The sequence below is a fragment of the Panulirus ornatus genome, chromosome 3 (genome assembly GCF_036320965.1).
Source record: "Panulirus ornatus isolate Po-2019 chromosome 3, ASM3632096v1, whole genome shotgun sequence".
NCBI classification, from domain to species: domain Eukaryota; kingdom Metazoa; phylum Arthropoda; class Malacostraca; order Decapoda; family Palinuridae; genus Panulirus; species Panulirus ornatus.
Genome location: NC_092226.1, coordinates 73,227,980 through 73,255,445, shown reverse-complemented (window position 1 = coordinate 73,255,445; position 27,466 = coordinate 73,227,980). Strand labels below are relative to the sequence as shown.

The following is a 27,466-nucleotide window of genomic DNA, read 5'->3' as shown; positions in this document are numbered from 1 at the left end:
AAAGGTCGTCGCGTCGCGCCCAGGGATAGTCATATTGTCGTGCATAAGCAGTGGTAAGAAAATAAAAAAGCTACACAAGGGTTCTATCGTCGTGCACAACCAGTTATGTAGAGATAAAAAACATATTAGTACCCCGTATACAAAATGAGTAAATAAACCCTTTATTTTTTTAGTTTCTCTTTTCATGCTTCCTGTAATCCGAAGAAATTTATTCCAGTAAACCAGCGTTAAGTAATGCAATACCTTGTACCTATTATGCTCTTGTGCAATCAGATCTTGGTACCTTAACGTCAGTTTTATATAAGGTGTTCACGAACTCTGTTTGCTGGTTTAGTATGTGAGTCGGGAGTCCAGCCGACCACATAATGGACGAGCCTAATCTAATTTTGACACCTCCCGCCCAGTAATAGGGATTGGAGTGTATTACGCTTCATGAAATAACCACCAAACCACACCTTTCAGTGTGGAGCGCTTGTAGATATTGTGCTGTTCTAGGGCTGAAAAGTTCCTGCAACTAATGAAAAGCTTTCATGCGATGGTAACGAGGGGATTGGCCCACAACCAATCGTAGTCGGCGCTTACCAATGGTAATGTAAGGGTAGTCTACAAGGTAACGACCACCATCTTTACCATGGTTGGCTAGGCTGACCATAACATCTATCTTTATTGTGGGTTACTGCTGGTGCTGGTGATTTAAGAAGTGGTAGTAGGACTGAGTGTAATTGTCAACAGGTATTTTGGGCCCGAATGAATATATGTTGCATTAGTTTGTTCGTAACTGACTGACCACGACTGGTTGCTTCCTTGAACCTGATAACTTTGCTTGCGATTGTTGACTGCGAAGATAGTGAATATTTCCTTTTTCTTTTTTTTCTTTCCATTATTGAAACGTTGAAATTTTTCGTCTGGGTTAAGTATAAGCGGGTGATCTTAACTGTGTGTGTGTGTGTGTGTGTGTGTATACTCGGGTGACAGACTTCGGGAAATATATTCAACCACAAGTAATCTGGTCCAAATGAACACCGATCAAAGATCTAATTCATACTTATCCACCAGTCTTTGAGGCCTGAGGTAGATATACTGCAAAAGCAAAGACTCCAGATGTGGACAGTTTTAAGATCTAAAATGAAATAACGAACTTGTGAAGGAAATACATGTCCGTGTGTTTATGAAGCCACAACCGGGTCTCTGGACTTTGACTACGTCGTCGCCAACATGAAACTTCGTGACGGCATGGCCAGGCACCGAAGACACTACTACAGCTACGTCCCGGTGAGTGTTACGTCTTAGCCATATGTCTAAGTAAAAATCTCCCAGCCATCAAGTTTTAGAAAGTAAATAATGCGAGTTGCTTGCAGCGGTTTTCGCTCGGAAGGAAAACGGTGTTGTCGAAATGTTTTGTGCGGTGGTGGCATCTGGCAAAAACAATGTGGGTGATTTATGATGATGTGGTTGAAGTTATATACATTAGAGTAAATTAGCGCTTTATTTATTGAGCAGGAGTGCATGTGCTGAAATGGTGAGGTATGATTTTTTTAGTGTTTTTTTCGCAGGGTGATGTATGTTTTGAAGTCAACTGAAAATATATTGTTTTTCATCACTGTATCTTACCAGTGCTTTGTGTTTCTCCGGTGTAATATCCATTCTGAGCAAAACAAAATTAAGTATGCATCATTTCCACGACACTTAATGTAGTGCCTTTTTTTTTTTTTTTACTTCAATACAAACACAGGATAATGATCATCATGACGTGACATTAACCGCCCTCGCCTTCTTCAGTGCAAAGCAGCCTCAAGCTTAAAACCCTCAGCTCTAGCCTAATCTAAATCCTCAACTGTAGCCTATTCTCAGCTGTGTCTCTCCTCTCGTCCTTTTCAGTCGACGCTGTTGCCATCTGGTGGGCCTGGCGGCGGCGGGATGCGACCCCGAGTCAACAAGTTGCAGACGCTGGAGGCCAAGGTAATTTCTCTTACGCCCTTCTCATGCTCTTGTTTATAATGAGATTGTCTGTTAGGGCCAGTTAGGCAAATGAGAAACAGCTTATTAAGATCATTTGATTCATGTTAACTTAGTATCTTGGATATTTTAGTTTGGTGGTTTATTTAAGTTGGTGTAAGATATTTGATTGTGTGGTAGCACTTTATTTAAGTTGCTGTAATATATTTCGTAGTGTAGTATGCATTTATTGTATATAAGTATTGTATATGCACTCCAGAATATATTACAAAGTTTGGGTGTGGTAAAGACCGTAAAAGTGGAATGATTTGGGCAACATAAGTATGTTGTTACGAAGCTTTCCTAAAGTTTCCCAGGATAGGTTAGGTAAGATTAGGTTATATAGGCTCGTATGAATAATTGTAAACATGGCATGGACTCTGCTGATCCCACATTTTTGATGCATTTTTCATCTATTTATTAAAATATCAAAAGAGGTGATCAAGATCAGCCGATTCCATTTGGTATATTGTAGTTGAGCGTAGTCGTTTCCTGCCTTTCGCTTGGTAATTTAAATTAAGGTGCCACTTGTTTTGCGCTAGATATGTTAGTGTTGGAGTAGGTAAGGCCAGGTGATGCTATGCAAATATGTTTGTGATGGTAGAAGATATAAGAAACATAAGAGTACGCGGAAAGAGCAACACAGCAAATAGAATGACATGGAGAAATGCCCATAAAATATTTCAACTAAGGAGACAAATAACGTCAGTTGCTGATTTGAAGCGCAGCATTTGCGAAACCTCAAAAAGGTAAGTGTTTACATGACACACATCCTCCAACGGCCAGGATTCGAACCCAGGACCTTTTGCGTGGTAGACGGGAACGTCCTTTTTGGTGTGATTACTTGATTGTAATTCCAGACATTTGATGAATTTCTTCCTTAAGGACTTGCTTTTGATTTGCATATTCAGACCTTTTTTTTCGTACTCGTAATTGGAAATTTATTGCAATAACCCGTGGTAGTCTTACTAAAAATAGAAGTTATGTCATATACCACTCTAATTATTTTGACGTATTTTCTCACGTACATTCTGCCATGATAGGGATGATACGGTTTAGCGGGACTTGGTATGCATGTTGTAAAGTCTGAACAGTTCTCTAATGTGGAATTAGGAAGGTGGGAATACGTACCCGGTAATCCAAGTGTCATATGTATGGAGCAGGTAGGGCGGGTGGGTGAAGCACTTGGCTGGTCTCTTCCCTTTTTTGTTTGCTAGACGTCAGTGAAGGTCTTCGTGAACTGCACAAACAAGATATGTTTGTACCTGCTGGTGATTCACATGTGAACCCATATATATATATATATATATATATATATATATATATATATATATATATATATATATATATATATATATATATATATATACTTGTTTGCTGTTTCTCGCTTGAGGCGACAGAAAGAGGCGAAGAAGAGGTATCATTGGTTCACGTCCAGTCTCTAGCAGTCATGTGTAATGCACCGAAAACACATCTCCCTATCCACAACCAGGCCCCACGGATTTATTGTGAAGAACTAATTGGGTGTGATTATGATAACAAGCGTAGGCACTGGTGCGTTAGATTCGAGGTTGGGTAAGGGGAGCAGTAAGTCTCCTAAAGATATTGTCAGATGAACTGGTAACATTAAGAATGGCGTACCCAGTACCATAACTCCTTGAGCATGGCGATACGACCCTTAGATATTGACCTCATCCTGATGGGTCAGGTCAAAGGCTAGGACATCGAGCTCCAGGATCGTGTGTTTGTGCTCATGGAGTTACATTGCCGACTTAGAGCAACGACTTGACCAGTAAGGAAGACGAAATCGGTTCATAGTATTGCCCCGACCTGCTCAGGGACAGAGAGAGGAATCAGTGAATGTTTAAGGGGTCACAGTCTGTCTCCCTGTACATGTTCACTCCTCTTCAGAAAACTCATAACCCTGAGATCATTTCCTTATCCGTGCGTCTTGTGTATATGGACATGGGTCCTAAGCTTTCACTTTTCCGTGGGTTCGTGAAACAGGCGCAGACAATGGCGATGGTCTAGACGCTCGGGTCAGTTTACCCATGGTTTATAAGATCTTCGTTTTTGATATTGCTACAACTTTACATATCCGAAGAGGTCTTGCCAGCGACTCCTGTCCGTTTGTCTGTTCATCCATATCTGTCCTTTGACGTAATTAAAATCCTGAGGAAGGTATCCGGCGCTGACCTGTTCGTGATAAATGCGTATATATAATATAGGAAATTTGCCCCTGGCTACGTAAAGTGGGGGGAATTTTTCCTGCACGCATATAAAAAGGGGAAATTACCATATATATGATAAGGGAATGGACTACCCATAAAGTTGTGAAAGGAAGTATAAACCCACACACACAACAGTGGTGAAATTGGACGGCTTGTTTATAGCAATGGGATGGAGCACTTAGAAGAGGTGTTCCTGATGGCATCTTTTCATTTATCGTCGTTGGTAATGTTTGAACAGAGCGAGGCAGCGCTGCTGACAGTATTCCTGCCATAGCATGACCGCTTTCGTTAAGCTTCCTCATATTTGGTCAGCTCGTGGTAAGGTTACTGACTAGATCATTAGATACAGTGGAAAATGTCACGGAAATAATAATAATAATAATGATAATAATAATAGTAATAATAATAATAATGATAATGATAATAATAATAATAATATTAATAATAATAATAATAATAATAATAATAATAATAATAATAATGAGCTCTACTATTCCTCTTTGAATTCCTATAGTAAATTGTTATATAGTTTACGTAGCGTTTATTAGAAAATCAAATAAATCGGATGTATTTCGTCAGCATATCAGAAAGAATGAAAATGATGATAGAATATCAAGCCATTTTGAAAAATGCGAAAATCGCCGTCGTTCGTACACGACTTTCCGCATAACGGTACTGGTGCTATAGCCTAGCAGCAGAGCACCTTTGCAACCCTACAATCGCCTTGCCCCTTTGGTCCTGTGGACTCTTCCGCCTCTCAGGGTAGTGAGTCCCCTTAATCTCCTATGTCTTCACGTTAATCTCATATGTTATCTGTTGGAGCGCCGCCCGTCAGAGACCTTATATGGCTGGACGCGTGCTGGGTTCCTCCTCGGGTGGAGAGCTTTGTTGGCGCCCAAAGACCATTGTCTCGCTCATTTCGCGCCAGGTCGTGTGGCATGGCGTGGTTCCCGCGCCAGGACTGGATATTGCTAGGTTAGTTATTATATATATATATATATATATATATATATATATATATATATATATATATATATATATATTGTAGAAGTATTAATGTATTTTGAGTCTTAATGGTGTCGCTGATAGAGAAGGACATTTGTAAACTCACATTTCAAAATATTTGAAACTCACTGACATTGCGCAGCTCACATGAGTGTAAGAATATTTATGTACGCAGGCACAGAAAAAGATCTTTATACTGTCTCAGTGTTTTATGCTTAAGTGAGTGTGTAGTAGTGTGGTAGTAATAATGTAAAGTAGTTATAAAAGTAGTTATATTGGTAATTGCGCATGATTAAGTGAAGAAGTGACCCCCATTTCGTCGGTCACATTAAAATTTGTGGTTAGTTACTCATACATAGCGAGGGAATAGTGTCTTGATCATTTGGTAAACGATCTTTTGAAGACAAATAAGTCGCTTTGTTAACAGTAACTAGAATGGATAACTAACGTTGTACAGGAGTGACTACCTTAGAAGATTATAACATACACACCAAATGACATAACCATAACAGGTATGGTTGTTGTATTCTCAAGGTGGGTAGACAAGGATTGTTATCTTAACCTAGCTTGTGTTAGTTTGTCGTGAGGATGTTAAGTTAGAGATACTGCTTTACCACGAGTGTTTCCCTGGTGTTCTTTTTGAGTATTGATTTAAAGATTGTTGGCGAGCACTAAGTCTGTCTGTGGCAACTTGAGGCGCGAAAACTGTATTTGGCCTCGCTCCACACACACACACACGCACACACACACACACACACACAGTTACAAGTTCACAGACGAGCAAACATACGTAAAAAAAAAAAGAAAATGTTGCAGACGCGCACGACTTGTCATCTTCTGTCTCAGTTTTTACACTTCTCATCCTATCCTTCTCTTACTCTCTTCTTTCCCTCGCAGATATTCTTCCTCCTCCTCCACCTCTCCGCTAGGTCTCACCACCGCCACCAACCCTTCCATTCGTCCCAGCTCCATGGAGGAACAAGCCCTCGCGCAGTAACTCACCACCTGTATGAGGTGATGACAGTGAAACTGTTGTGGCCAAGCGTCTAACGCTTCATTATTTCTGGAACCTTCTCATCGAGGGGATCGGGTTCTGGACACATAAATCGCCCGCTGGTGTATCATTTGCCGGGTTAGCTGTATGGAAAAGTCCTTTCGTGATTAATATTGTGGTGGCTGGTAGGCAGGCCTTCGAGTGTCACGCCCCCATCAGTCTCAGCGTCGACTGGACACACACACACACACGACTCGCCCTTCGAGACACGAAATGGTGTCGATATGATTTCCCGTTATTTATTTTCCGATTGGTCGATGATTCTAAAAGCGTTGCTTGATGGAAATCTTTTAACTCATTTCATGTGTATCCGTTTTTCCCTGCGAAGTCCAGAGTTATTGTTTGATCAATTTTCTGTTAGAACAAGTAAATAGAATTACGAAATTGTTGATCACAACCCCATGTGTTTGTCACATATCCATTTTTAAGGCTTGGTCGTCGGGGAATAGTGTCTGTTGGGGTAATTATCAGGTACCGAGTGAAAGTGTCTGGAAACAGAGTTATACTGCGAGAAGAGTGTTGATGTTGGCTTCCTGGCATGGTGGTAGGTGGTGGTGGTGGGTGATGGTGTGTGTGGTGATGGTGGTAGTAGTGAGCGGAGGGGATGATGATGTTAATGGGGATGGAGGTTGATGGGTGGTGTTGATGATGGTTTTGGTAATGGTCGTGTTAGGTGGATGGTGCTGGTTGTGATGGTGATGGTAGATGGGTGGTGTCCGTGTTGGGTGTGGTTTGTGGTGGTGGTGGTATTCCTGATGTTGGTGAGGGGTATTTTAGACGATGGCAGCATCCCAAACTGGATTTCTCGTCTTGTTGGTGTTGTTGTTGGTGGTGATGTGAGGGCGTAACTACAGACCTGCCTCAGGAGCCCAACCCTCGCCTCAAGCAACGCCGACGTATCTGCTCCTCGTCTACCTTCATTCTCTCTCTCTCTCTCTCTCTCTCTCTCTCTCTCTCTCTCTCTCTCTCTCTCTCTCTCTCTCTCTCTCTCTCTCTCCAGATGGGGGTCTCCGAAGCCACACATTGCCAGATACAGATGTTTACACGTTTTCTTCACAAGCGAAACAAAAGAGGTTCGCGTTCTCGGTACGGATGGTGTTAAGTCGTCAGATATTGCTAATCACCTTCTTACACAAGTTGATTTACTTATCAGTAAGAAGGGATTACTACCAACTTAATCACACTGTTTTCTTCACTGCACCTCAATATATATATATATATATATATATATATATATATATATATATATATATATATATATATATATATATATATATATTTTTTTTTTTTCTTTTTCATACTATTCGCCATTTCCCGCGATACCGAGGTAGCGTTAAGAACAGAGGACTGGGCCTTTGAGGGAATACCCTCACCTGGCCCCCTTCTCTATTCCTTCTTGTGGAAAAAAAAAAATAAATAAAAAAAACGAGAGGGGAGGATTTCCAGCCCCCCGCTCCCTTCCCTTTTAGTCGCCTTCTACGACACGCAGGGAATACGTGGGAAGTATTCTTTCTCCCCTATCCCAGGGATATATATATATATATATATATATATATATATATATATATATATATATATATATATATATGTGTGTGTGTGTGTGTGTGTGTATTTATTTAACATCGGAAAGTTTGGACACGTACTGGATATATGCATCTCTAGAATTTGAAAATATTTCGAAAAGAATGAAAATCAGAATACTAGAATATCCTTCATTGGTATGCCATTTATGCTCTGGCGAATATTCTGAATATTCAGTGAGCAAATCTATAGGGAAAATAACCTGGCTGATATCAAAACAAATATACACAATATACATCTTTAGATATTATAGCGAGAAAGAGAAATTTCTATGACAGAGTGGCTCTGACTTTTTCAGCAATATCATAAAATGTATATTGACACAGTATTGATACATAAACTTTTGGACCCCACAGTGCTGGGACACCTCGCTCTTTCGTACACCCTGGGGGTAACGATTGTTGGGCCACTGCCTCTGGGGGAAGGTTCGTAGACACCACACATCTTTCGAGACGCCATTAAAGATTGATTCTAGAAACCCCCTCTACTTCACTGAAAAAAAAAAAAAATCGAGCGGTTCGAACCCAAATCGAGCGGTTCGAACCCTCCACATGGAACAGTAACTCTACACTAACCTCTTTGAGCCTCTCACTCCCTCCCCCAATCCCCACCATCGCCTGCCTCACTTTCCTCATTTTCTCCAGGCGTTGCACTTCTCCTCACATGCACCATCATCCTAGGAATCTTGCCGACTCTCCAAATCCACTTGAGGTAATACGCGGCAGTATTGTAGCCTTAATGTGAAGAATTGAATTCAATTGGGTACGTTCAAGATTCGCTTTCAGCTCGTGTGGGTTCCTCGTAAGAGATTGGGGTAGGGAGGAATTTTGCGTACCCTCTCGCGACGTGTGACGCTAGAACGAAGCATGAAAGGGGGTTTTGTGATGTGCCACTTGAGACGGGGGTTCAGTCACTTAGCGTAATATGCCGACAATCCAACTTGTTTGAAGTGTTATTTTGAAGATTTTTTTTTTTCTCATGGTGGCAGTTTTGCCTTCCTGTGTACGGTGTGTGTGTGTGTGTGTGTGTCTGTTTATGTTCTTTTTTAAAGCCAGATCTTTGCTTTTGTTTAGCTCTTTCACAGTAGTGTGTAAATATCTAAACCAATTCATAAAACTTCATGGGACTGTTAGTCGCTGTGACGATTTTCACTCCATCATTCAGAACCAGTTTGTACCGTTCTTCGTCCCTTCGTCCATTTTCCTCGCCAGTGACTCGCCCCCCCCCCCCCAAACCTCCCATTAAGCCCGCGTCAGCATCCACGAGACAGTCACCACTTCCCTGCCTCACCATGAAGCATCCTCGCCAAGGTGAAAGTTTCAAATTGATTCGGATTCCAAAAGTCGGAACGATTCATTCGCAATCACAACTCATTAAACAGAAACTGTATTTACCTAAGGCGTTCCATTGACCCATAGGTTGATATATTCAGCTGTTCCGAGTGTCCTTGTCATTTGTGCCAATGCTGATTCATTATTACTGTCGACGTTACGTCTCTTGTCTGCGGTTTGGATGAAGCCTGACCCGAACCATCAACTAAACCTCTTTACGCCTGTGTGATTCAGTAAGTTCCAACATTTGCATGGTAAAGCCTTATATGTTGTCTTGGATTAACATTATTGGTCTGATGGATTAGATTGTTATGTAGCAGTATTGATAACTCAGTAGCCAAAGATTATTATGTAGCAGTATTGATAATTCAGTAGCCAAAGATTATTATGTAGCAGTATTGATACTTCAGTATCCAACTTCAGTAATCATCGTCTAAGCTCAGCTCACTTCAGGGATTCAAGAACCTGATCTCTGTTGTAGACAGTGTCAGACCTCTAACATGATTGAGTTTCGTCAGCCGTAGAGAAAAAAAAAAAACGAAAGAATATCTCTTCAAGGTCTGTATTGTGTCTTTTGTTGTCTTAGGTGCATATAACTGGTATGGCAATAATAGGCGTTTTATGTTAAAAAGGATATAAGTATTCCAATTAAGCGTACGAAAATATTCCCTATCGTATTTTCTCATAACTCACTAGAGTGCAGTACTCGAAGATTGTACATACTGGCTTGTGTTAAACCTAATCTTTAGATAAGCCAAACCTAATGTAACTCCATACGTTTTGATTAAACTTAGACCCGTAACCTGACACCTCACTTTGAAAACGAATCAAAATTAACATCTCTCATATGACGAAGGCATTCTGCCTCATTTGGTAAAATTCCTACAAAACCATAACACCGTTGAAGTTCTTGTAACCTTGATAAATCACACGTAAAACAAATTCATGCATATAAGACGTTAAAGATAACCATGAGCACATTTGTTTACACCTTGGAGGTTCCTCGTAGATCGGTTTCAAACTAATTCCATGTTGCAAACAAATCTCGCGTTGCAAACATATCTTTTGTTGTAAGTCAGTCTACCCTCACTTGTGAGTGCGACCAACATTATCAGGTAACTGTCAAGTGCATCTCTATATTCGGCACGGAAAAACGCACAATAGCAGACTTGCGTTTTGTACCTGTTCACGTAATTTGGGTTTAGGAATCACTATCGGTTCGTAAACGGATGTCATTTTGTGAAATGACGGGATATGGCCGAAACAATGGCTGGGTGGCGTGATAGAGTGCTGACACCCACTCTTGGGCCATAGAAAACGTTCCTTTCTCTTGTTAAAATCAGATCTTTGTTTTATTTTTTCGATCGTATCATTTCTTGTCGCTTCGAGAGTACGTAGTCTTAACATTTCCTATTTTGTGTGTTTTTCCTCTATCTTCCGAATGTTCACGTTATCGTGAGACCTGCGAAACTAGGAGTTTTGGATATTGTCTTTCTTTTGTCGATTGTTAAGTTACCAGAGGGTAAATTGATTGTAGATCAGCCAGGTCAAAGGTCATCGTTGAGAGAGAAGCCTAGACAGTTTTGTGAGACGATGACCATCTGTCGCTATTTTTTTTTTTTTATGTAAAAAGCTTCGGTCACGAATAGTTCACGTCGAAGCCAGGCTTTCAATGAAATATAGAGGGGGATTAAACAGATATAGGAGAAAAAATTAGAAACGAAAATGCAGATATGGAAAAAACCTTTCCTTAAAAAAAAAGTATATGGAGGCAGGCCATACGTAGTGGGTAAGCCATGAGCAGGGAGGGAGGGATGGAGGGAGATCCAAACCTCAACAGTTTAGGTGAAGACGCACACATTATACAAGGCTTGTTACCCTTGAGTCACCAGTGACCACGCAGTAATCATATGACGCAGTGGTTTGCCGAGTATTAGGTTGTCGAGCTAATGGCGTCTGTTCTGGGAAGCGGAAACCGAAGAGGGAAGGAGAACCGATAATGCGGCGCGGGGGAAATGAGTCGAAGTCTTGAGGAAAGATTCAAAAGGTTTAGTCGTATCGTTTAAGACAACTTTGTCGGGTAATATGTGTAGAAGTAGATCCTCCTCAGACGCGGGAGTGATACTCTGGATAACGAAGGAAGATCGGATTTAGCCCTAGGTGTGAATGGAGTGAAGGAATGCCAATCTCTTAAGGAGAAAAGAGGCAAAAAGAGTTGCTTTGATGGCAAGAAGTCCCAGTATCATCGTAACGTAAAAGCGAAGAGAGGTTAGTGCGAAATGAAGTTGTTAAGAGATGTTTTTGGCCATAAAGACCTAACATTGGAAGGTGATGGGTTGACACACTTCGTTTGGATAGTTTGGATAAAGAATCATTTCGTCTCGCGTTATATATTTACTGTGGTTTCTCACGGATGTAAAAGATGAATGAGAGTTTTTCCAGGTTCAATGTTTTAGGTCTCAGAACATGAATGGTTCATCTGTGGATTGGAAGAAGAGGCAGCCTTGATGGAAGAGGGGATATATGCCTCATTTCCCGCAATAATAACTTCTGGTGATTGCTCAGCAGAGGCAGAAACGTCACCGGATGAGAGGCAGTAATCATACTCGGGAAAAATCAACAACGAATGCTCGTAGATTAGTCCAGTTAGTGCTATTAAAGTACTATTATTCTGGCGTCTAGAGTACGCAGCCGCAGGAGGAGGTACAGCGAGTAGAGAGAGATGAGTGCGAGAGTGTGGTCAGGTGAATCAATTGGAGGGTGAAATTGCCTAGCTACAGCGTCAAGTATCACTGGCGAAGAAGAGTAGATCTAGAGGGTTGGCAGTGTGGTCGTGACTGTCTGGAACACGAGTAGGGTGGTGGTTCATTTGCTCCACGTAATTAAGAATGGAGAACGTGAGGTACTTCCTACCATCAGTGCGAGGATTCCAGCCACTCCCTGATGTGTAAGTCTTGTTGAGTTAGGAGGGCCTTAGGCGAAACACAGAAGATCCTTGGTAGTTGGGATATAAACTTTAAACCAGATGACGTCAAAATTTGAACGACCAATGTGGACCAGGCGTCTTGTGTTGCCGGACAAGCCTTGACAATGACGATTTTCCGAAGATACTTTGTATATATATATGTGTATATATATATATATATATATATATATATATATATATATATATATATATATATAGATAGATAGATAGATAGATAGGTAAATAGATATAGATATATTCTTCCACTATTACTTTTTTTGGCTACACTAACTCCTCGCTGTCGCTTCACTTAAAGGGACGATGACAACTCGCACAGCTACGGGAAGAAGATTCTTTTCTTAAAACCCAGTGATGCAGAATTCCACGAGACGTTGACAAGTTATAAGTGCGCCCCGCTTGGGAACATGGATCATTCACAGCGACTGTGAACAACGATCAGTTACGGACCCGCCATCTCAACAAATGTTGAGAAATCTAAACTTTGTCGAATCGTGCCAGATTCACAACGAAACCAGTGACGTGTATTGTGAGAACTCAAATTTGTACTCTGGTATTACCCTTGATTTCCCCCAGTAATGACTTGTCTTGGGATTTTACGATGTTTTAGTTTGTATGTTGTTAGATGGCTATGCTTCGCACTGTCGTAACTGTTCGTTTTGGTCATGAGGTTCGATTTCTCATCCGCAGTAAAGCGTGTTATTGGGTAAAAAGAGATGTAGTTGTCTAACAGGCCATGCAGTGAGTTACGTCTTTTTAAACTACATCACTTGACACTAACTTTAGAAACACGCGCATTTAAGTGAAAGTGGACTGATGGTGTTAACACGAGAGAGAGAGAGAGAGAGAGAGAGAGAGAGAGAGAGAGAGAGAGAGAGAGAGAGAGGTGAGAAATGACAATTGTATTTTTAAGCGATGCGTCACTTTTTCCAAATGAACACCGGCCTATACTCCGGCCCAGGGCTTAACTGATCACCCGAGGGGCCGGCTCGTCAGCGACGGGGTTATACCGCAGGCTATGCGAGTTTCCGTGCGCCTACACTACCAGAAAACCCATGTTATATGTCAGTTTGTAGGTATGACTGTTGTGTAGCGATTTTCTAGCTTATTGACCACTTAGCAGTTCATAACAGTTCAATACAATAACATGCATACATGTTATATTGCCAGAGTTACACGTTGACACTGCTGGGTGTCATTGTTTGTGTGAGAAGCTGTTATCTTACTTCCTGTATTGGATGTGTACTTGTGCAAGACACATGAGTTTCCTTCTCGAAAATTTATCACGTTGTATCTTCAGGAAGAGGTGTATGATTTTATGTTGCAGGATTCGTTTTATCCTGAGTTTCACTGGTCACAGAAGTTGGTGAACGTTTTACTTATTCGTTTTCGAATTCTTTTTCAGATTTTTTTCTTCATTAAACTTTGCTAAGCCTGTTGTCTCTGTCAGGTATCTCTCTTCTCATACATAAACATTCTACCTTCATTATTTGAAGCAAAGATTGACTGTGACATATTAGGCAACATAGGACACACACACATTCAAAAATTTTTTAAGAACGTTCACTCAGAACGGCCTCGTCTGTGCTAGGCTTATACTGGGCGAATCTTTACAGACCTGCAGATAATATTGTCTGTGTATCAATTTTCTCTTGAGCACATTTATATTTGAATAAGATTAGTTGGATACACGCACACATTCACCGTTTGTGGTAAACGGTTTTACACAACGGGATTTCGCACCACATCCCTGTTCAGGACAAAGGTTCTTGTTGTTCATGATTATATGAAAGACCTGAGGTAAAGCTATGACCTTCATCCTGATTTGCATATAACATTCCTTGCCTGACAAATGTACAAGTATTGTAGGAAGTTGGGTTGGAATTTACCTTAAGCCTTCGAGTCAAGGTTTAGCTAAACTCAAATTCATGATCTATCTATCTATCTATCTATCTATCTATCTATCTATATATATATATATATATATATATATATATATATATATATATATATATAGTGTGTGTGTGTGTGTGTTCGATTACGACTTCCACCCACGTATCCGGACTGTAAAACTGGGCAGTATCCAAACCTACATTGTAGCAGCAGGGGACTAGAGTTCCCTCACAATTCTCATCATATAACCTCATTATGCTCAACCGTGGGAGGCGCTGGGAACGGCTGGGAGTCAATAGCTTTCTGTCCATTTGTGTCTTACAATGGGTCAACGTATCCCCGAGCAATAGAGGTCTACTGATGAATAGCTTTAGGTCGATTTGTTCTGTATGACAGGTTGACGTATCCATGGGTTAACAGAGGTCGCTCCTTTGACGTGTTAAATCCTTTGAAGTGTATTGTGGTGTATTAATCACTCCAACACTCCCTTAAAAAAGCTAGCGTGTGAGTGTCTTTTGTTTCACCGTCTCTGAGTGATGTTAGACTAGGACTCGTGATTTTAAGCGTCGTGAAGCAGTTTCGTAAGGTTTGTTCTGCAGTGATGCGTAAACTGAAAGAAAGGAGTATTGTGTCGTTTTGAAAGTAATGTGGACTCCGTCCGTGATGGGCTAGGCTTTTCGTCACGTAGTCCTCTTACATGGAAGATTTCATTTTGCTCCCGATCTGCTTCCACTTCCTAAGACACGATCCCATGCGCTCGTCGCTGGCAGCTCTTGAATTGGTTCTTTTGTTGAGGCGAATGTAAACAACTGGGCGTAATGAGAAATGATGGCGACCTGTGACCTGGGATTTGTAACTGGAGGAGGTTCTTGTCTCGTACTTTCCATTTCGTCTGGAATGGTAAGTTTGTTTAGTGATTTCACGGTGTTCGTTCACTGCAGCTGTTGATTTTATAATTGTTGTTTGGTTCAAATTTAGTTTGTATTGGATGGGCCATTTTGTAGATGTTTTCGCTTGTGAGTTAAATGGCCAATGAGAAGGATATTTGTAGTTGTTAGAGTGTGAAACTAATCTAGTATTGATTTGATTTGAAGAGCTTTATTGTTGTTCTTGTCTAAGCAAGAACACGCCGCTTTCTAGTCATACAAGAGGAAAGATTTATGACGGAGATAGAAGTGATAAGAGAAGGGGAGTTTGATGAGTATGGTTTGAGGTTTAAAAGGTAACCCACATACACCCCATCTGACCCATAATGACCCCATGACGTGGTAGTACTTCCTGCTTGGCCCGTGCCTTCTTCCTCTTCAGGGGCGGGGCTTTCCTACCACCCCATCCTGCTCGACTTCATCATTCTTATCCTTTCAGACGTCGACCTCCATCATCGAGTAAGAGGAACAGCTCACTTTTTCACAGGTGATGAACTCTGGAATCGTTGTGAAAAGTCATTGGGACTTTTGAGTGCTTTGTTGTAGGAAAAGATTCGTGTTGGATCACTTTGTTGTAGATAGAACCTCGTGAGTGGGATTTGGAGTGCTTTGTTGTAGGAAAATCTTCGTCTTGATAACTTTGTAGCAGATGAAGCCTCGTATTGGATAACCCTGTTGTTGAAGAAAAAGCTTCGTCGTATTGGATAACCCTGTTGTAGGTATAGCCTTGTATTTAATAACTTTGTTGTAGATAAAGCCTTGTATTGAATAACTTCGTTGTAAAAAAAAAAAAAAAGGCTTCATGTAAACTGCCTTATGCATGTTGAAAGAGACTGTTTTCATAAGTGCGAGTTGCCAGTCGCTCTTGTTAGCATAAGACGCGTGTAATGAGGTGTGAGTTTAACTTCGTGACCTACGCTCCTGTTGTGAGCCGGAAGCATCCGCTGTTGGCGATAGGTACACGACACAGTAAATATCTTGAAACGGCATTCTTCCCTTTCCTTCGCCATTCTTCCTTACCTGCCAGCAGAATTACTTTCACACCCTACAGCACCACGTCCTTGACTGTTAGGCCATTTAAACAATCGATAGTTCTATATTACGTGCTTTACGAGAAATAGATGAACTTTCATAGCATAGGACATTTGAAGTCTTGCAGCTTTGCCAAACGTAATTCAGCTGATTACGTAACCCGTTAAATAATTCATTCATTGTGGCCCAGTTCCCGGATCTTTTGTGCATTGTGCATGATCATCTATTGCGCCACCGTCCACAGGTTGGGTAAGAGTGCGATATTAAATTCGTCACTTTTTATTTACGGCAAAATTGAGTTTGAATAATCGAAGGTGAATATGCATACATCTAAGCACGTGTATATATATATATATATATATATATATATATATATATATATATATATATATATATATATATATATATCTATATATATATTCCTGTGAGTCCACGGGTAAAAATGAAACACGGTAAGTTCCCAAGTGCACTTTCGTGCAATAATCACATCAGGGGAGACACAAGAGAGAAATATTAGTCACTTGATATACAACGAAGAGACGTAGTTAGGACGCCATTTGGTAAACATGTGATTGTCCAATACAGACAACGAGCGTATCTTAAACTTATCATATATATATATATATATATATATATATATATCCCTGGGGATAGGGGATTAAGAATACTTCCCACGTATTCCCTGCGTGTCGTAGAAGGCGACTAAAAGGGGAGGGAGCGGGGGGCTGGAAATCCTCCCCTCTCGGTTTTTTTTTTTTTTATTTTTCCAAAAGGAGGAACAGAGAATTGGGCCAGGTGAGGGTATTCCCTCAAAGGCCCAGTCCTGTGTTCTTAACGCTACCTCGCTAATGCGGGAAATGGCGAATAGTTTGAAAGAAAAAGAAAAGATATATATATATATATATATATATATATATATATATATATATATATATTGCACCGTTACCCGCAAGTGGCGTTACTCTCGACCTTGTAAATTACAGGGCATAAATCTTACTGTGGGTGGGTGTTACATCTGCTCAACCATGTGTGGGTCAGGCCAGTACCTACCTGGTGGGGTAAGTCAACACCACAAAAGTGGTATGTCATGTATATGGTAAAGTATTTGGGAGGAAGGTGAGGCCATGTCACAACAGTAACCTTGCATTAAACTATTATGTTGTGGTGTCATAGCCTATTAGGTAGCGTGCCTAGTTCCCATAGAAGTGGTTGGGGTTCGAATCCTTACTGTAGGAGGTTAATATATATGTTGGAGGTTTGTATGTTTTATGAAGATGCGCGTTCATATGCACTTTGTTCGTATATATATATATATATATATATATATATATATATATATATATATATATATATATATATATATATGTTATATACTTTTTTATTTCCGTCTCTTTCTTTTCCCCTGTCTCATTCTGTTGGTTCTTTTCATGATATCCTTTTATGATTTTGCTGTTTTTTCCCCCCAGCCTTCGTATCCATCATACTTAATCCTTTCACTTCCCCCTTTGTTCCCTCTCTGTGCCTGTGTCAACCCGTCCCTCCCTTCCCTGACGTGGCATCAGGCCGAATCATCGTTATACATGTCACTCCACTCGTCCCTCGTCTTCCTCACTACAGAAAGCGACTCTCTCTCTCATTAACACACCCGAGAAACTAGTCCTGCCACGTGATTCATCTGCGCAGTGGTTACACACGCCTCTAGCACACGCGCACACTGTCTGTCACGAAAGAATGAAGAAGAAAAGTTTAATGTGGAACTTTGGGAGACTTTCATTCTCTCCCCCTTGGGGTTTGACGTCGACCTGGGATGGAATCACTGTAATTTTGAAGTGCATCCCGTGGCCTTGCGTATGGTCGCGTTCCACGTGAGACGGAAACAAACGATTTTTTCTTTTTTTTTGACGGTTTTCTCCCAAGTGGAGTCAAGTAATGGAGGTGATTAGGAGGTACAGGGACGTGTGTCCTCTCTCTCTCTCTCTCTCTCTCTCTCTCTCTCTCTCTCTCTCTCTCTCTCTCTCTCTCTCTCTCTCTCTCTCGACTCATCCTTGGGTAAACTCTCGTAGCGATTCGTGTCATTTCCCTACGATTATAAGTAATAATTGTTGCAACGAGAACATTTCATGTAGTCGTAGGTTCCAGGAGAATGTTCACCATGACCCAGTTCTACGACTTTTTATGGTGTTTGACCCAACTTGACGTCTTTGGCAAGTATGCGTAAGATATATGTAAAAAGCCAACTGATTTGACATGACTTTGTTGACATTGAATTGCTTGCTTGTAGTGTCCGTCTCGTGTTAACGAGTGACTGACTACCTGTTCAAAATAGAGAGCTTTCTATGCGTTGATCATCAGATTGAGACTTCCGTGGTGTAGATTGTTAACTGTATCCCCATACCGCATTGTCTGTCCCTGGACATTAAGTGCACATCTTCGTATGAGAAATACCCACAATTCTTTTGTGAAACAAACGGTTAACTGTTTCCGCGTAGTTCAGGCGACAGTAAACGGATACAGAACTTTCCCTCCTTGTGTCGAGAGCGTACGTGTCGAAGACCAGTACCTGGACGAACGTCTTGTATGAAGTTCCTTGAACCAGAGTTCCCTTCGCGACGGCGTTCCTTTGGCCACGATCGACGTGTGCTTAACACTCTGGGTTCATTCATGGTTGTGTAAAGTTTTGCCTTTACTTAGCCCTCGTGTCTTGTCGTTGTTCTTGTCAAATGCAGTATAGAGGCATATAAGGCATGAATTTGGGTCTTGACGAAATATTAGATGGAAGGACAAGTAAATGTCAGGTTGCGTCATTACAAAGTAGGAGTTTTCTGCTATTTGTTTAGGAATACACGGCAAAATTACCTTAAGCAGACTCGTTTTCAGACTTCCTGAGTCGGATGTCCCACAGTTACTGAATGCGAGTTCGTAAATAGGCGACGTTGCTGGCGGACCCAACAACACTGAGCGTGTGTCACAATCGCACCATCCGACAGGCGCCAGCGGCTTTACCACGTCTCCTCTCGTGTGCACACCTCGTAGATTAAATCATCACCAACATCTCCTCGGCTACGTAATTGCGGGAGACGTTGCATTTAAGGCGCCGCCCTGCGTTCTCAGTTTGGCACGAGCCGCAGTGGTCTTACAGGGAATTTAATCATCTCCGATTAATCTTATGTCCGACTAGACTCCCCGAACGTGTTGCACGATGGATTATATATATATATATATATATACGTCGTGACGTTCAGATGTTACGCGGACGATCAACAACTGAACGTATTGTATAATGGGTGATAGACGTCGTGGCGTCGTCCAACAAAAGCCTGCCTTTTTTTTTTTTTCTACGCTGTGAAGAGAAGGTCTGTAGAAGACAAGTCATCTGGGACACAGGAGTATTACGCTTCCCATCACACGACGCTTAAGAGAGTTTAACCTTTGCCTCTTTAGGTTTTAAAAAGAAAAGAATATTACTTTTTTTATCTGATTAACGTCTTTTATTTTCTTCGTGAGGCTATCTTCTGATTAACGTCTTTTATTTTCTCTTTTCGTGAGGTTATTTTCTGATTAACGTGTTATTTTCTCTCATCGTGAAGTTATCTTCTGATTCACGTCTTTTATTTTCTCTTTTCGTGAGGCTACCTTCCCAAGCTGTGGGTGTCACCCCCTCCCTGCATGTCGTAACTGTGGTGAGTTTCGTGTGCAGGTGTACCACATGCAGACGGGTCCTCCAGCATGTGTGTCTATACCATGCACGTGAACCGTGTATAATGTATACCTCTCCTGGTCATACATTTGTATCACTCTACTTAGAGCCTGAGACTCTCTCTCTCTCTCTCTCTCTCTCTCTCTCTCTCTCTCTCTCTCTCTCTCTCTCTCTCTCTCTCTCTCTCTCTCTCTCTCTCTCTCTCTCTCTCTCTCTCACACACACACACACACACACACACACACACACACACACACACACACACACACACACACACACAGACGCGCACACGGGCGCGCGCGCGAGCTCACTGTATTCCTTGTTCACAGTTATGTACGTACATTTGCTTGAATGGGTAATTTTATGTGTTGGTGGCACAGTACGGGGAGGGAGTTCTACTCTCGTGTCTGTGCGTGTCATTTTATGAATGTGTGTGTGTGTGTGTGTGTGTGTGTAGCTGGCACACCTGTTAACGGAGCGCCGGTGGTCTGACACGCTCAAGCGCTCCTTCCGTTAAACAGGAGAGACCGAGGAAGTGTTTGTAACGTCTTCCTCCACCTGCCAGGAAGTTACTGTACCAAGATATCCCTCCACCTGCTGGGAAAGGTACTTAGATCTTCCTCCACCTGCTGGGAAAGGTATTTAGATCTTCCTCCACCTGCTGGGAAAGGTATTTAGATATTCCTCCACCTGCTGGGAAAGGTACTTAGATCTTCCTCCACCTGCTGGGAAAGGTACTTAGATCTTCCTCCACCTGCTGGGAAAGGTACTTAGATCTTCCTCCACCTGCTAGGAAAGGTATTTAGATCTTCCTCCACCTGCTGGGAAAGGTATTTAGATATTCCTCCACCTGCTGGGAAAGGTACTTAGATCTTCCTCCACCTGCTGGGAAAGGTACTTAGATCTTCCTCCACCTGCTGGGAAAGGTATTTAGATCTTCCTCCACCTGCTGGAAAGGATACTTAGATCTTCCTCCTCCTGCTGGGAAAGATATTTAAATCTTCCTCAACCTGCTGGGAAGGATGCTTAGATCTTCCTCCACCTGCTGGGAAGGCTATTTAGATCTTCCTCCACATGGTGGGCAAGACATTTAGATCTTCCACGTGGCCGGAGAGATGTTCCAGTATTTCCTTACCTTGTCGGGAACCTCCTTACTTAGATCCTTCTTCATTTGAAAGGGAAATGATTTCATTCGTTCCCTCCCTGACGTTCCATAGCCAATCATTCGTCAATGCTAACACTCTACCTCACAAAACACGGGGAAGGTTTTTTCTGATCTCTACCTACTTGACAGGTGTTTTTCAGAGTTGAAATACCTGACACATGTGTAGTATCAATCTCTGTGTGGCACGGAAGATGTATACTAACATCTTTCCACATCTTAGCAGGGAGGTACTCAAGTATTCTGTAATTGGCACAGAAAATTATAAGTCCCCCCCCTTCCAGCAATGCAGTGGGGGTACAAATGAATTTCAGTTTATAATTGTATGTCTAAACGGGGGACTATTATATTTCAATTTCTTAAAAATTCTTTTCATAGAAAAATAAAAGGGGAACCCTCATCCACTATACGATGATGTGTCTTTTCTCTCAGGAATGTTCGACTTAAATGTCCTCATCCTTGAGCTGTCGTGTGTAGCAATTGCACTTTGTTACCCACCAGTATACACATCTCAGTAGCTTTCTACGCAGGTAATCTTCTTTGCAGAAAAAAAAGGAGCATCATCTAAGCTGTTTCTTACTCCTTACACTGAAGGATTCCTCTCGCTCTCAGTCTTTATACTGGATTTCTTTTGTTCATAATTCAGGTTCAATCAGCTTTAGGATTGCCGTGTCAAGAGGAAGTTTAAAGCTGCCACAACACCCACCACAAAAAACTTTTAGTCTATACTCGATTTAGAAAAAAAAAAATCATTTTTCTTTTACTGTGGGTTGGATTTTGAATTAGTTTTGATTAAAAGCCGAGTCCTACCCATGATTGAAGGGCTACTTTGTGAGTTAGGGTATTCATTAACTCGTATAGATATTTCATGTAACTCATATTTTCATATTTAAACGCGTTCAGATTTTAGACACCATCATTCTTAAGCAAGACAATATAAGCAAACTTTTTAATTCCAAACATTATTGAGTAACTTTAAAACCGATACTCAGGTATTCTAAAAAGAATTATTTCATTTCTTAGTTCTGAACAATAATGAGAAAACGGAGCCTTAAGACGTGCTGACGGCCATGGCTGATATCGCTCTACCTCCAGGTCTTGCCACGCCAGACCTACCACCCGCTCACTCTTCCTGCACGCTCCGTGGTCAAGTGTGAAGCCTTGTTGCCATGTTCACACCTCCTTAGCCGTGTTCTCTTGAACCGAATGTTCACTTGGTAGATAGAGTAAATTGTTCTAAGTCTTCTGGTACTATTTTCGTGAATTAAGAGGTTTCCAAGAGTGATTTTCTGGAAGGAACATGTGGAAATTCATCATTCCACTTGCTTACTTCCCTGTTGGATCCAGAAAAGCATTTACAGGTTGTAGATAACAGAAATTGCCAAACCTAGGAGGAATTCTCCATTTACAACTGCAAGAGCTCCTTATTACCCCCATTTAGCGGCCCATTAAGTTAACCAGTCTTCTCTCATGACCAGAAAATTGGATCAGCGGTAATGTTCGGGCGCACGTGATTCATCATCCAGACATCGTGTGTGTGTGTGTGTGTGTGTGTGTGTGTGTGTGTGTGTGTGTGTGCGTATGTGTGTGTGTGTGTGTGTGTGTTCGAAAATATTATGAGAGATATCCGTTCGTTCCTTTGAGGCTGTGTCATTCGTCGCTTTCTTAAAACGATTGTAAGTTAAGTAATCTGCTATTATTATTATTATTATTATTATTATTATTATTATTATTATTATTATTATTATTATTATTATTACTGTTATTATTATACTCGGGTCCTCGTCTTCTCGCACTCGCGGAGTGCGTTGTTGAGTGCATACGTATAACTCCTCACCCCTGCCATATTTCTCTTCATACCTCCCCTATTACCACCACAACCATCCCGCCCAACAATAACATATTTTCTCGAAAATATATCACGCCGGTAGCCAGCAGTTCGAATCTTCCAAGGAAAAGGATGACTTATTGGCAACAGTGTATTGCGAGGGGTTGAGGGGGGAGGGAGAGTCATCGTCCGTCTATAACTTCCTTGGCGTGTTAACGGGCAGAAGACAGGACAGCCTTTTTATGTAATAATGATAATGATAATAATAATAATAATAATAATAATAATAATAAATGATAATAATAACAAAAATGATAATAATGATGATAATGATAATAATAATAATAATAATTATTATTATTATTATTATTATTATTATTATTATTATTATTATTATTATTATACGTAGGTTTGCGCAGAGGTGCTGACGAGGTCCCGTATTCTCTGCTGGTGTAAGTCGTGACGTATCTAAAGAACCTGGAAACCTACAACAACTCCGAGTCTCGAGAATCAAATTTCTTTCTCGGATATGAAGAAACCTGACGTGCTGTAGTCCCTGGAGCGTAGAAAATGATTCGACGAATATTCTAAGATACATTTTTATAAGTGCTGGTCATTTTGAAATCGGTCTTTGGAGGAGAACGTGAATCATAAAACGCTGTGTAACTACCTTGGAAATCTAGGCTCAGGTTTTTACTTGTGACAGCTTGTCTTCTCCAGTTCCCTGCAGTGCCATTTTGTTTCAGTCTATTCCAGGGTTTTAATGTTTACCGTCAGTTGTATATCAAAATACTGGAGTTATGAGGCTTCTTGTCTCTGTGTTAGTTATTTAGCATAATTTCTACATTCCTGTATACTGGCTTTGCGTGCCAACAGCTATATTTCATGTTGCAACAGCATGACGATTCAACACGACCAAAATTATATAAAATATTCCTTTTTACCTGTTTTACGACACGCAAGACGTTCTTGGCGAGGGGTCACTGTGAGGTTTTTTTTTTTACCTCAAACCACCCACTTCGTCGGAACACACCCACCTTCTTCAAGCTCTCCACACCTGACATTAATCTTTCTCCCTTGACCTACTTCTCGCCATGTTATTTCTTCTTCCTTTCCTCCCACGTTCGCGGCCTTCCCACTTATTCTCACCCTTTATCCTCTCTCTCTCTCTCTCTCTCTCTCTCTCTCTCTCTCTCTCTCCTTATTTCTTACATCATTTGAGGTTGAAGCATTGCCCGGACAGCCCATAGAGATCCTCAGTATGTTAAGCTCTTAGAATGTGTTCAGCAGTAGTTTTTCTTGCCAGTTATGATTCTCTTGCTACATGTGAGGAACGGATGGTCCTGCATGAAGCAGCATCAACCTAAAAAATATTACCCCAGAGCCGCGTTGTCGCTAGAGGTAGCTGGGTTCTGCCCGGATGGAATGACATCGATTGTAAGATAGGCTTTCATTTTTTTTTTTTTCATGATAAAGAAAAAGTTGCAATCGTTTGTCTCACATTACACCATCATTAATCGATGGAGACAAACCAGTGTGTGGGGGAAAATGCTTGTGACATGCAGTATGACGGCAATAGTCCGGCGAGTTAAACGATTTTGCGGTGCTTATTTATAAATGGTTTAGGCCCCGGCTGTTGAGATGGTTTGTGGTTCTCTGGCTAGGCTTCAATAAGTGTAAATATCAGGAAAATGGCCCCAGTTTCGTTCTCTTGCAATACCGTAATGGATTTTTAACAGCACCGTAGTATCTAGAGCTGCTGAGTAATGTACAGAGTTGCTGTATGAAGTATTTTGACCTTTTTTTTTAAACCAATCATAAACGTCCTAGTAGATGTAGTGGTCTTGAAACAATCACGAATTTCGTGCTTCCAGGATGTAAGTTCAGTATTTCAGCAAGCTTGAAATTCAGCAGGGGGCGGGGGGCATTGAAACTGTGTAAAGTGTTTGAGTATTAGTTTCATTCATGTGTAAATAAACGATTTTGGTCCTGGCCACCGACGGTTATGGCGTTGGACTGATGCCAACGGCTGATCATTGTTTCGTACCACCTTATTCGCATGACGCTGGGTTGATGGGCATTTACCTCCGCCTCTTAAGTGGGTGAAGAGAAGCAGGCGCAGAATGAGAGAGAGAGAGAGAGAGAGGGGGGGGGGGTAAATGCTGTGAATACTATAGTAAAATTAAATTAATAGAGGGATGACAAGACTGCTTGCACAATGTTGCTTGATTGAACTTGGTGAACTTTGTGGGCCTGTTGTGATGTATGCTGGTGTTATCAGTGTATCAGCTGGTTTGCCAGTGTTTACAGTTGCTGAAGTTATTCTCACAATCGTGTATTGTACTTTACGGCGTCTGGATATCTTATGTTGTTTTCTTTAGTTGGTAAAGATCTTAACAATATCGTGTCGTGTGCGTCATAGCTCCGTGGATATCATATATTATTCATTTCACGATACATCGTGGAATAGCAAAATGCTGTATTAGGAAACTGCATATGATATATATTTCATAAAGACATTTAAAGAAAAATGTATATTTTATTTCTCTCGTACCATCGTGGTACTGGCTGTACGTAAGGGTCATTAATCATTGGTCGTCTTATACTCATGCCACAGAAAATCAAATGCGAAATGCTATTTTAGTTTTACACTCTCTCCACAATATACTGTATGTTTCTAAACACCTGGTATCATCTCTCACTGACGCATTTAACATATTTACACTGTACATTTTGCCAAGTACACCCAGTCCTTATGTAACCCAATAATAATGTATACGAAGTGATTATCGAAAGACAATAGAACGTTCTGAAACATGGTGTGATTGAGATTTCGAGGTGTAGATCGTTGAAGGACGAAGTGAATATGGATGTATAAGGTTTTTAAGATGATGTCATAATGATAAGAAAATATCTTACCGTCAGAAAGTGGACGGGATGCTCTCCAGCGAATATTATTTACAAATAAAGATTTTCTAAATATTTTTGTACACAACACAAAATGGGTCTCAGAACTAGATCTTCAACTACTGAAGTATTGTGTTATTTAGTTAGTAGACTAAGTAAAGAAAGATTTACCGTATTAATTCCAGTTATCTTGAGTGTTTTAAAATCACTGATGCAGGAAAGTGAAATACTTTTTAGTTAAGTTCTTGTGTTCATCGCACTGAGTCTGAAGGAGAAAACGAGCGTACATTGGTAGCATAGAAAACGTCAAATTGCTTGGCAACATACAAGGTAAACTATTACTATTATTGAAGGCACGTACGTACATTAAAGGCATGTTTCTTTAAAGTCAACAGTAAGGTATGAAATGTTCTTATTACTCATTCATCTTATTTTCTGCAAAAAGATATTATGAATAAGATGTCTGGCGCTTTGAATGCCATGCAATTCAACATATACTGAAGAAGATTAGTCTCAAAGTTATATATAGATTTTGCATAAGTATATTGTTTCATTGATCGATGACTAAACTCACATTGGAGAAACAAAAGAATATTTCTGTGACCTGTATTTCGGCCCCATAACCAAGGACTCTCTTCCTAAGGAGGGTTTTAGGTTATGGGCCGATATTATAGAGCTCCGGGAATTATTCTTTCCACTCTAGTGTATGTTTTACACACACACACACACACACACACACACACATTCACTATATATATATATATATATATATATATATATATATATATATATATATATATATATATATATATATATATATTACCATTAGATTGAAACTTTGATCCTAAAACTGGCATCTCTAACATGACATTTCCCACGGAGCAAGGTTTGGCTTCTCTCGTGGGGTAATGGTGGTGGGTAGTCAGGCCCCAGGCTGCCAGTTCAGATGACCACCAGCTTGTCGCATACCGTACTAGAGCAACACTCTCCACAGTACACACTATGCGACACGCATCACACTCCACACTACCACACGCACCACGGTCTAATGCCATGCATCACCGAAATGATGATTGATAGTCAGAATTCTCAGATGTTTTTTTTTTCTCTCTCTCTTCACAATTCCTGGGTGGGTTTTAAGATACTAATCTATATATTTATAATCCTGTGATTATTACATTCTAAACCTAATATTTCTTAATTGCATCTAACGAATCTTTCGGTACATAGCAAAGTTAGCTGTTTTCCAAGAAATTTCGTGACAGTGGATGCTTGGCTAAGTGTGGCATGAAAAGCAATTTTGAAATAAGGTGAGATGATTTTTACATAAAGAAACATGAAGCGTGAAATTTTCAACAATTTAGTCGCCGGAGAAAGCTATCATCAAGGTTAGGTTATCGAGGTTAGTGTATTTAGGGCTGTACTAAACTAGTTTACTTTGGAGTTAACTAGGATAGACTACGGAGAGTTAGACTATGTTTGTTTGTTTTGCATCGCTAGATCGTCGGGAAATAAGCAGAGTTACGGAGGATTTCATAATAATGAGGTAAGCTTCACGCTTATATAGCCAAAGGACAATTCATCCAGTATCGTAGCAACATGGGTCACAGAGACGATGACAGTTCATACAGGTCCGAATTTCGCCTGTGGCGTTGTGGGGGGGGGGGGGGGGGGGGGCTGAGATGAACTGATAGTTTTTTGGACGTGACAGAGGTTTTCATGGCATATTATCTTATGCCAGCCATCATTTCATTGATTATGGAACTTTTTTTTTATTGATGAGTGAAATTATAAAGCGGGAAATGATACATCTTTTTCAACATGCATGGATAAAGGAGAGG

The 27,466-nt window shown here is 40.8% G+C and overlaps 1 protein-coding gene across 3 annotated transcripts in view; it reads left to right on the top strand.

The window, feature by feature from the left end:
* The window catches only part of sprt (PDZ domain-containing protein sprite), a 149,643-nt gene that overhangs the window by 99,242 nt on the left and 22,935 nt on the right, over positions 1-27,466 (top strand). Inside the window, exons 2-3 of one of the 3 annotated variants that reach the window (XM_071689612.1) lie at positions 1,057-1,272; positions 1,879-1,959. In XM_071689612.1, coding sequence (XP_071545713.1) covers positions 1,216-1,272; positions 1,879-1,959 — 138 coding nt within the window. In that variant the 5' untranslated portion in view covers positions 1,057-1,215. Of the gene's footprint in view, positions 1-1,056; positions 1,273-1,878; positions 1,960-5,141; positions 5,202-27,466 lie in introns of those variants that run through there. The other 2 variants (XM_071689622.1, XM_071689640.1) reach the window with 2 other exon arrangements.